Source organism: Plecotus auritus, assembly GCF_963455305.1.
Source record: "Plecotus auritus genome assembly, chromosome: 1".
NCBI lineage: Eukaryota > Metazoa > Chordata > Mammalia > Chiroptera > Vespertilionidae > Plecotus > Plecotus auritus.
In genome coordinates, this window is record NC_137770.1 from 81867014 (window position 1) to 81878671 (window position 11658).

The 11658-nt window shown below is 41.8% G+C and overlaps 1 protein-coding gene and 1 pseudogene across 2 annotated transcripts in view; both read left to right on the forward strand.

Moving 5' to 3' along the window:
• Positions 1-2453, forward strand: part of LOC308238769 (ribonuclease 4-like) — a 29132-nt gene extending 26679 nt beyond the window's left edge. Inside the window, exon 2 of the mRNA XM_080651094.1 lies at positions 923-2453. Within this exon, the coding sequence (XP_080507220.1) occupies positions 940-1422 (483 nt within the window). The 5' untranslated portion in view covers positions 923-939 and the 3' untranslated portion in view covers positions 1423-2453. The remainder of the gene's footprint in view (positions 1-922) is intronic.
• Positions 2454-9599: 7146 nt separating this feature from the next.
• LOC308237240 (U6 snRNA-associated Sm-like protein LSm3) lies at positions 9600-11340 on the forward strand (annotated as a pseudogene). The gene is made up of 2 exons: positions 9600-9870; positions 11041-11340. The product of its transcript is annotated as a U6 snRNA-associated Sm-like protein LSm3 (transcript).
• The last annotated feature ends 318 nt before the right edge of the window (positions 11341-11658 follow it).

Genomic DNA, 11658 nt, shown 5'->3' on the forward strand with positions numbered 1-11658 from the left:
ATATTTACTATCTTCAGAGCCTCTTCAGAGCCCTTTGCCTGGATACCCCCTTTTTTACTTTTTTTTTTATAGGATTAGCAAGATTTCAAAAAAAACTTGATTTTAATACCGTTAAAAGAATGCCAACTGGGTGAAAAAGGTGAAGGGATTAAGAATACAAATGGCCAGTTTTAAAAATAGCCATGGGGATGCCAAGTCAGCAGAGATAATATAGTCAATAGGATTGTAATAATGATGTATGGTTCAGATGGGTGCTAGACTTATGGGGTGATCACTTTGTAAGGTATATAAATGTGTAATCACTGTGTGGTACACCTGAAACTAATATAATATTATATGTCAACTGTAATTGAAACTTATTTTTAATTTAAAAAAGGAATAGACACATCAGAGGACAGGCTAACCCTAAACATTACTCTATCCTTTTTTCAACACCTTCCTCAATTCCCAGATTTCAGGAATTAAAACCAGTTCGTAAACTCTCATTGGCATATCCTGTCTATCCAAACTTTTGGGAATCAGAGTCTCCAGGGAACCAAATACTCTCCAAAGATCACATGACTAGAGAATTTCCATAAGAGACAGACAACTCCAGTTTCATTCAAATCTGCCTTTTCTCCCTTTTCACTCCCTGACCATACAGGGCATATACACCTGGACATCCAGCCCGTCAGTCTCTGCCCTGAGTCATTGTACTGGCTACAGCACCGTCTCTCTATAAGAGAAAAGCTCTTGCTTTCAGAGAATATCCTGTTTGCAAACCTTTTACTCTTTGGGAAGCAGTGATGAGAAAAGTTGTGAGCAGAGAAGTGGGAGGAAAGAGTGAACTATAGAGCTGAGGAAATATCAACTTGCCATTCTCAACACCTCTCTGGTGCCCATTTGTTACCTTCCTTTCTCCTACCTCTTGGTTTCTCTCCAGGCACCTCCAAGGCAGTGATGGCTCTCCAGAAGACCCTTTCATTGCTTCTGCTCTTGCTGCTGACCCTGCTGGGGCTGGGGCTAGTGCAGCCCTCCTATGGCGAGACCATGTATGAACGATTCTTGCGGCAACATGTGGACTCTACAGGGACAGGTGGCACCAACTTGTACTGCAACACGATGATGCAAAAACGGGGGATGACTTCGCGTGGTTGCAAGGATTTCAACACCTTCATCCATGAAAACATCGGGACCATTATTAGCATCTGCAACACCCCAAATATCCAGTGCAAGAATGGCAAGATGAACTGCCATGCGGGTATAGTAAGAGTCACAGACTGCAGATATACAAGAAGTTCCTCGTCCCCCTACTACTCAGACAGGGCGATAATGGGAGGTGACCAGCCCCCCATATGCAATTATCAGGCCACAGCCAGCACTAGGCGTGTGGTCATTGCCTGTGAGGGTAACCCCCTGGTGCCTGTGCACTTCGACAGCTAGATGCTACCCTGCAGGGGTTATGGCCCCGTGGTTGACCTTTTACTTACTCCTTGAATAGCAATGTGTAATGCATTTGAGCTATCTCAGGCTCTGCTTCCTCTGCTTACCTGGTATTACTCCCTTTTCTCTATATAATCCATTCAGTTAAATGCACCAAAGAGAAATGGAGACATAAACCTATAATGGGACTAGGCTTTTCTGTAATAAAATTTTCTACAAACTCTGTTTCCTTTTATAATACTGGTCAGTTTAGCCCTCTCAGATCCCATCCTCTGGAATGTAATCATTATATGTATGATATAGCATTTTAAGTATTTTAAGGTGCTTCCATCTCAGTTATCTCATTTTAATACCACGCACCCCTGTGATGCTGATGTTGCCACATATAGGGCCCAAAGTTAAAGGATTTGCTGAAGAACATGAAGATAGTGGAAAAGCTGAAGCAAAAAATCCATTTCAACTGGCTACTAATCCAGTACTTTTTCTACTTCATCACAAGGAGTGTTTTTTTTTTGTTTGTTTTTTTTTTACAGAGAGGAAAGGAGAAGTATAGAGAGTTAGAAACATCGATGAGAGAGAAACATCAATTCAGCTGCCTCTTGCACACTCCCTACTGGGGATGTGCCCGCAACCAAGGTACATGCCCTTGACCGGAATCGAACCTGGGACCCTTCAGTCCGCAGGCCGACGCTCTATCCACTGAGCCAAACCGGTTAGGGCACAAGGAGTGTTTTGAAAGTATCTTCTTTTTGGTATTCCCAGCAGTCAGCTGTTGGGGGAAGCATTAAAAAATTGGAAATATAAATCGGGAAAATGAGAGCTCTGTCTGTATAATTTGGCAACCTTGTTATGTTTGGGTCTAAGATTATGATACAAGGAACTTTCTTTTTCTCTTCCCAAACTTCTGAATCACTGTAGTAGTAGGAGTATTAACAGTGCACAAGATCATTAAGACTCACTCACTCTTCCTGACTAGAAAGGTTTTTCATATTTCCCGTGTAAGAAAGAACTCAAATACAGATATCTCTGAAAATGGTGCTATGGTTCTTATGTGGAAATTTTTTTCTTCTTTTAATTCTTTTCTAGTTTATAAACATGCAGCAACACCTTATTACCCTCATAAACTGGTCCATGACAAAACCCTATTGGATCAATGGCCACAACACAGAAATATTTGTGTCATTTACTAAAGACAATTCTCACACCCCTTCCTTCTCCCTTTGAATATTTTGAAACAAATTTGGGATCAGAGTTGTATGAAGAAGCTAAAGAAGGGTAGTATGTATGTGAGACTATGCGTGGGTGTGGGCGTCTCTGTGTGTGTGCCTGTGTGTGTGTGTGAAAGGACTAACCTGAAAATATTTGAATTACAGTGGACATACATTGTTTATATTTAAGGTGTGCAACCTGATTCAGTATAATATGCATTGTGAAAGAATCACTACAATCAAGGTAATTAACGTATCTGTTACCTCACATGGTTACCAAAAGTGACTCCATTTAGGACTGTTTTCAACCATTCTTTTTTTTTTTATTGTTTAAGGTCTTACAAATAGTAGTATATATATCTCCTTTTTTCCCCATTGACCTCCCCCCGGCCTCCCCTACCCCCCGGAACATGCCCTCCTCCCTCCCCGCAGTGTCTGTGTCCATTGGTTATCCTTATATGCATGCATACAAGTCATTCAGTTGATCTCTTACCCCACTCCAAACATCCCCTGCTTTCCCGCTGTAGTTTGACAGTCTGTTCAATGCTTCCATGTCTCTGGATCTATTTTTGTTCATCAGTTTATGATGTTCATTATATTCCACAAACGAGTTAGATCATGTGATATTTATCTTTCTCTGAGTGGCTAATTTCAATTAGCATAATGCTCTCCAGGTCCATCCATGCTGTTCCAAATGGTAAGAGTTCATTCTTTTTTACAGCAGTGTAGTATTCCGTTGTGTAGATATACCACAGGTTTTTTAATCCACCTATCTGCTGATGGGCACTTAGGTTGTTTCCAAATCTTAGCTATTGTAAATTGTCCTGCTATGAACATAGGGGTGCATATATCCTTTCTAATTGGTGTTTCTAGTTTCTTGTGGTATATTCCTAGAAGTGGGATTACTGGGTCAAATGGCAGTTCCATTTTTAACTTTTTGAGGAAACCCCATACTGTCTTCCACAGTGGCTGTACCAGTCTGCATTCCCACCAGCAGTGCATGAGGGTTCCATTTTCTCCGCATCCTCGCTAGCACTTGTAGTTTGTTGTTTTGTTGATGATAGCCATTCTGACAGGTGTGAGAAGGTACCTCACTGTTGCTTTTATTTGCATCTCTCAGATGATTAATGACTTTGAGCATTTTTTTGTATGCCTTTTGGCCTTCTGTATATCCACTTTAGAGAAGTTTCTATTTAGTTTCCATTTTTTGATTGGATTGTTTATCTTCCTTTCGTTAAGATGTATGAGTTCCCTATACCTTATCGGATATAACATTGGCAAATATGTTCTCCCATGCAATGAGCTTTCTTGTTGTTTTGTTGATGGTTTCTTTTGCTGTGCAGAAGCTTTTTATTTTGATATAGTCTCATTTGTTTATTTTCTCCTTAGTTTCCATTGCCCTAGAAGCTGTTCCGGTAAATATATTGTTACAACATATGTTTGATATTTTGCTGCTAATGGATTCTTCTAGGATTTTTATGGTTTCCTGTCTTACATTTAAGTGCTTTATCCATTTTGAGTTTATTTTTGAGTATGGTGTAAGTTGGTGGTCTAGTTTCATTTCTTTGCATGCATCTGTCCAATTTTCCCAACACCATTTACTGAAGAGACTTTCTTAACTGTATTGTATGCTCTTTCCTCCTTTGTCAAATATTAATTGAGCATAATGGCTTGGGTCGACTTCTGGGGTCTCTATTCTGTTCCATTGTTCTATATGTCTGTTCTTGTGCTAGTAACAGGCAGTTTTGAGAACAGGGGCTTTGTAATATAGATTGATATCTGGTATTGTGATCCCTCCAACTTTGTTCTTCTTTCTTAGGATTGCTGTGGCTATTCAGGGTCTTTTTTTAATTCCATATGAATTTTTGGAGAGTTTGTTCTAGGGCTGTGAAATATTCCATTGGTATTTCAATGGGGATTGCATTGAATCTATAGGTTCATTGGGTAGTATGGACATTTTAATTATGTTGAGTCTATCAATCCATGAACACGGTATATTCTTCCATTTGTTTATGTCTTCCTCTATCTCTTTTTTTTTTTTCAACGTCCTGTAATTTTCTGAGTACAGGTATTTTACCTCCATTGTTAAGTTTATTTCTAGGTATCTTAATTTTTTTATTGCAATGGTACATGGGATTGTTTTTTTTAGTTTCTTTCTGTGAGTTCATTATTGGTGTATAAAAAAGCCATAGATTTCTGGGTGTTAATTTTGTATCCTGCTACATTGCCATATTCATTTATGAAGTCTAGTAGTTTTTTGATGGAGTCTTTAGAGTCTTCTATGTACAATATCATGTCATCTAATAAGGACAGCTTTACTTCTTCTTTTCTAATTTGGATGCCTTTTATTTCTTCTTCTCTGATCGCTATGGTTAGCACTTTCAGTACTGTGTTGAACAGGAGTGGTAAAAGTGACATCCCTGTCTTGTTCCTGTTCTTGAGGGAAATGGTTTTAGTGTTTGCTCATTGAGTATGATGTTGATTATAGGTTTGTCATATAAGGCTTTTATTATGTTGAAGTATGATCCCTCAATTCCCACTTTGCTGAGAGTTTTTATGAAGAAAGTGTGTTGGGCCCTAGCTGGTTTGGCTCAGGGGATAGAGCATCGGCCTGAGGACTGAAAGGTTCCAGGTTCAATTCCGGTCAAGGGCACATGCCTGGGTTGTGGCTCATACCCCAGTGTGGGGCTTGCAGGAGGCAGCTAATCAAGGATTCTCTCTCATCATTGATGTTTCTCTCTCTCTCTCCCTCTCCTTTCCTCTCTGAAATCAATAAAAATATATCTTAATAATAAAAACCCAGGATTGTAACGACCGCTCACAACCAAATGCTGACCATCCGGAAGTCAGCACTGGGTTGCCCAGCTGCAGCCTGGCAACCCAGCACTGACTGCTCAGGTGGCTGAGACCAGAAAGTGAGTCAGGGTCTGATCTGCAGCCTCAGTGGAAGCTGTTGATCAGTGTACTTACCTCTCTCTATCTCTCTTTCTTTCTGATCTTTGCCAGCAGCCAGGCTTTTCTTTCTCTCCCAGCCTCCTGGTGGGGGGGGGGGGGGGGGGAGAGGGGCCTGCCATTAAGCCCAGCCTCTTTGATCAGGCCCAGAGATAGACTTGGAGATGCTGGCTGGCATAGGAACCTACCAATCAGAACCAAAGGTGGGTGCTGTGGGGAACCAATGGCTGCCTAGGAGGTGGAGCTTCTGATGCTGACTGGCATAGGAACTGACCAATGAGAACCAAATTGGCCAGCAGAGGAGGGCAGTTGGGGTTGACATCAGGCCTGCAGGGGTGGGCCATTGGGGGTGAGATCATGCTGGCAGGGGAGGGCAATTGGGGGCAACCAGGCCAGCAGGGCAGGGCAGTTAGGGGCGATCAGGCTGGCAGGGGAGGGCAGTTAGGGGTGATCAGGCTGGCAAGTAGAGGCAGTTAGGGGCAATCAGGCAGGCAGGCAGGTGAGCAGTTAGGTGCCAGTGGTCCCAGATTGTGAGAGGGATGTCTGACTGCCTGAGATCGGGCCTAAAATGGCAGTCAGACATCCCGCAAGGGGTCCCCAATTGGAGAGGGTGCAGGCTGAGTTGAGGGAACCTCCCCTCCATGCACGAATTTCGTGCACCAGGCCTCTAGTTTAAAAAATAAAAAGAAAGAAAGGGTGTTGGATTTTTGTCAAATGCTTTTTCTACATCAATTGATAAGATTATGTGATTTTTGTCTCTCAACTTGTTTATGTGATATAGCACATTTACTGATTTGTGGATATTATAACAGCCTTGCATCCCCGGAATAAATCCCACTTGGTCATGGTATATGATCTTTCTAATGTAATGCTAGATCTGATTTGCTAGAATTTTGTTGAGGATTTTAGCATCTATGTTCATCAGGGATATTGGCCAGTAATTCTGGTTTTGGGACTAGGATAATGCTGGCTTCATAGAAAGAGCTTGGAAGTGTTCCTTTCTCTTGAATGTTTTGGAATAGTCTGCAGAGGGTAGGTTTTAGTTCTTCTTTGAATGTTTGGTAAAACTCTCCTGTGAAGCCATCTGGCCCAGGGCTTTTGTTTGCTGGAAGTTTTTTGATTACTGCTTCAATTTTCTCCATAGTTATCAGCCTATTCAGACTTTTTTATTCTTCCTGATTGTGTTTTGGAAGCTTGTATTTTCCTAGGAATATGTTCATTTTTTCTAGGTTGCCCAGTTCCTTGGAGTAGAGTTGTTCATTGTATTTTTTATAATCCATTGTATTTCTCTGGGGTCGGTTGTTACTTCACCTCTTTCATTTCTGATTTTGTTTATTTGGGTCCTTTCTGTTTGCTTCTTGGTGAACCTGGCTAGAGGTTCATCACTCTTGTTTATCCTTTCAGTCAGCCAGCTCTTGGTTTTATTGATCTTTTGTATTTTTTTAATCTCTATGTCATTTATTTTCACTCTGATCTTTATAATTTCCTTTCTTCAGCTCACTCTGGGCTTTTCTTCTTGCTCTCTTTCTCATTTTTTAAGTTGTAGAGTTAGATAATTCATTACCAGTTTTTCTGGGGTTTTTTTCATTTGTTTGTTTGTTTAGGTAAGCCTGTAATGTTATGAAACTCCCTCTCAGGAATGCTTTCACTGTGTCCCATAGATTTTGGATTGTTGTGTTTTCAGTCATTTGTTTCCAGGATATTTTTTATTTCTTCTTTGATCTCTTTCATAACTCAATCATTGTTTAATAATATGCTATTTAGCCTCCAAATGTTTTATTTTTTTAATTGTTTTTATTGTAGTGATTTCTAACTTTATGCCATTGTGATCTGAGAAGATACCTGATATGATTTCAATCTTCTTGAACTTGTAAAGACTTACCCTGAGTCCTAATATGTGGTCTATCTTTGAAAATGTTCCACGTGCACTTGAGAAGAATGTATATTCCATAGCATTGGGGTGAAATGTTCTGAAGATGTCAATTAAGTCCTTCTGATCTAGAGAGTCATTTAGGATTGCTGTTTCTTTGTTGATTTTTATCTAGAAGATTTATCCAGTTTGGTCAATGGGGTATTAAAGTCCTCTACTATTATTGTATTGCTTTCACTCTCTCGCTTGATATCTTCCAGAAGGTTTTTTTTATGTATATGTGTGCTCCTGCATTGGGTGCATATACCTTTACCTGAGTTATATCCTCTTGTTGTATCTATCCCTTTAGTATTATGAAGTGGCATTCCTTATCTCTTATTATGGCCTTCACTTTGAGGTCTATTTTGTCAGATATAAGTATTGCTACTCCAACATTTTTCATCTCCGTTTGCATGAAAAATATTTTTCCATCCCATCACTTTCAGTCTGTGTGAATCCCATGTTCTGAAGTGGGTCTCTTGTAGACAGCATATATGTGGGTCATGTTTTCTTATCCATTCAGCCACCCTATGTCTTTTGATTGGAGCACTTAATCCATTTACATTTAAGGTTATTATTGATATGTTCTTGTTAGTAGCCATTTTTCTTCTTTATGCCCATGTTCTTTCTTCCCTTTCTATTTCTTCTTTTCACAACAGTTCCTTTAGCATTTTTTGCACTACTGGCTCAGTAGTGGTAAACTCCCTTAGCCTTTTTTTTTTTTTCTTTATCTGCAAAGCTCCTGATTTCCCCTTCAATTTTGATTGATAGTCTTGCTGGATAGAGTATTCTTGGATTCAGTCCCTTGCGTTGCATCACTTTGTATACTTCATTCCATTCCCTTGTGACCTGATGTGTTTCTGTTGAGAAATCATTTGATCATCTAATGAGAGATCCCTGTTGGTAACTCTCTTTCTCTCTCTTGCAGCCCTTAAGATTCTCCCTTGGTTATTATCATTTGCCATTGTAATTATGAAGGGTCTTTTTGGGTTCATCTTGTTTGGGACTCTGTGTTTGTGTGACTTTTTTCTTCCCCAAATCAGGGAAGTTTTCTGTCATTATTTCTTCAAGCAGGTTTTCTAATCCTTGCTCGTCTTCTTGTCCTTCTGGCACCCTTGTCATACGGATTTTACTTCATTTCATGTTGTTCCAAAGCTCCCTTATGCTCTGCTCCTGCTTTCTAGTTTTCTTCTCTAATTGCTGTTCAGATTGAGTGTGTTTTTCTACCCTGTCTTCTAACTCGCTAATTCGGTCTTCTGCTTCTTCTAGTGTACTGTTGAAACATTCCATTGTGTTTTTTATTATTGCTATATAAGTCTTCACTTCTCCTTGATTCTCATATGTTGGTAATTTTCTCAACCAGCAGGTTTAGGAACTATATGACCCTTACTCTGAATTCTTTCTCTGACATATTGCTTGCCTCCATTTCATTTAGTACCTTTTCTGGTGATTCCTCCTTTTCTTGACTTTGGGAGTTGTTTCCTTGTCTCCCCATTTTTTGCTGTCTCTTTCTGGCCCTGGGCTCCCTTCTTGGGGTCCAAGGGGTTGAAGCCCTTAGTAATTCAATGATCCACGACTCTCTAGACCAGAGGCTGGGTCTGGCTTGAGTTTCACATCTTTATTGTATCTGCTCTGAGTTGTACCCCTTTTCCCCCAGTTCTGGTCCCTTAGTTATCCACTTCAGATTCTTGGGGTTGGTGTGGGCACATACACAGTTCCTCTGGTGTGCGACTCCCTATGAGTCCAGAGCCCTTTGGCATGCAATTTACTGTGTGGCCCTGGTACCCAAGGCAGGATGGCACCCTAGGACCCTCTGGCAGCATACATGCAGCATGGTCTTATGGCCTGTGTCTGGGCACACCAGGTTGCACCAGCAGCTCTGACCTGGGCCAAGGGTAGGGAGTGTGCAGGGTGACAGCTCTGTCGTCCTGGGGGATGGAACCCAAAGGCTATGTCTATGCTGGTGGCAGATAGCACACTGTTCTGCCCTCTGTACTGGGATAGGGGATCCGGCAGGAGTTAGGTACCCCTGGGTTTTGCTCTGGTAAGGAGGCATAGCTCAGGAGTGTCTCTGGCTGCACTGTCTGCAGATGTCTGGGTTGCGCAGCATGATACTGCGCTGCTCACTGCTGGGGCATGGTGGTGGTTCCATGCTGGTTATAGTTGCAAGCAGCTCCATGCGCACAGGTCTGGAGATGGTGTCTAAGGTCAGTCTGGGTGTTGGTGTGGCTGAACTTCTGGCCTCCATTGTTTCCCTCTACAAGATGGCATTGGTTCTCTTCCACTGCAAGGCCAATGGGTCCAGGAGCCGAGGCGTGGGTCACCCAGGGTCTGTGGCTGAAGCTGCCAGGAGTGGTGCACACCCTGAGACTCACCGAGGTGGCCAGGTGCTGAGTCACACGAGGTCTGCAGCTGAAGCAGCATGGGCTTGGCAGGAGGGGCATGCACTCTGGGACTCACAGGAGCCTGTAGTGAGGGAGGCTGGAGTCCCACGGTCTGTAGGTCTGCAGATTAGGTAGCAGGTCTTTGGCCAGAGTGGCTGCAGGGTCTTGAATGGTGTTTAAGGCCAGTCTGGGTGGTGATGAGGCTGGGTTGCTAGTCACAGCTTCTCTCCCCTTTAAGAAGGCATAGTTTCTGTGCCAGAACCGGCCACCCCATGAGTGCCTGAAGCCGTAGCAAGAGCTCCCCATCCAGGACAGCCCAGTCTGCCAGGCCCTGAGACTCCTGCAGGATCCAACTGTACCTCAGTCACACATACACACACCACACACATCCACACACTCCCCTTTTATCCACTCACTCACACTCTCTGCCTCAGTGCTGTCCTGCTGGCCGCCATCTTTAAGTCCCCCACCTACCTTGTGTTCTTTAGCCGCCTGTATTACTGAATGACTTCAGCCTTGAAACAATTAGAGAAAAGGCCATGGTATTAACATTTTCAACTAGGTGACTGCACACCTACCTGGATCTCAGGCCTCAATGAGTAACCAATAAATGTAGCTTTGTCATTATGTCTCAAGGGCAGTTCCTTAGCTTTGCAGTTTTTCAGTGCACCTGGGGATGAGCAGACACCTGGGTGATAATGACCTATACCAATCAAACTCACAAGAGATTAGTGTTAACCCAGTAGTTCTTCATCAATTATCAATTCATATATGGAGAATACTGATTGTCTTTCTCACTTGGTAAGTGCTGTTTCAAAATGTAGTAACATATTTTTAGGTGACATTTTCTGATTTCCTACAGTGAGTTTTCACAAATACCTCATTTAAAAAACTCTTTTTAAAAATATATATTTTTTTATTGATTTTTTACAGAGAGGAAGGGAGAGGGATAGAGAGTTAGAAACATTAATGAGAGAGAAACATCGATCAGCTGCCTCCCGCACATCTCCCACTGGGGATGTGCCCGCAACCAAGGTACATGCCCTTGACCGGAATCGAAACTGGGACCCCCCAGTCCGCAGGCCAACGCTCTATCCACTGAGCCAAACCGGTCGGGGCTAAAAAAAACTCTTTAAAAGTTGCTTTTATTAAAAAAACCTGATAGATGATGTGGTCCAGCAACAAACTACCAATACTGTAGAAGAGTTTTAGATCTTATCAGGCTCAGCCTGTATGCACGAAATTATGTGAAAATGAGACATGACAGAGAGCTTCGAGGTAGATTACATGCTTATGGTCACCTTTAAATATTATATTGGGAGATATGGAAGAAACTGTGCCTACTATAGAAATGGATGGAGGAACAAATAAAGAGATATATAAATCAACAAAACAAAATATTCTAATGCTTTTTCTCTGGGAAGATGGTGTTGCGCTAGTTGCCCCTCCTTTGAGAGTTGGCTGATACAAAGAATATATCCTGTGTGGAAATTAGGAAAATTTATGATTACATCTTTAAAGGTAGGAGATATTCAAAACAGAAATCTGTATACATACATTAAGAAATGACTCACTTAGGAGAGAAACCAAGATGGCGGCATAGGTAAGCACCTAAACTGCTGCCTCGCACAACAATTTCAAAACTACAACTAAAAGACAGAACGGACAACATCCAGAACCACAGGAAAGCTGGCTGAGTCAAAATTCTACAACTAGAAGGAAAGAGAAAAGCTCACAGAGAATTGGAGGTACGGCAAAGGGTCTTTGTGCACGCAGAGAGGAA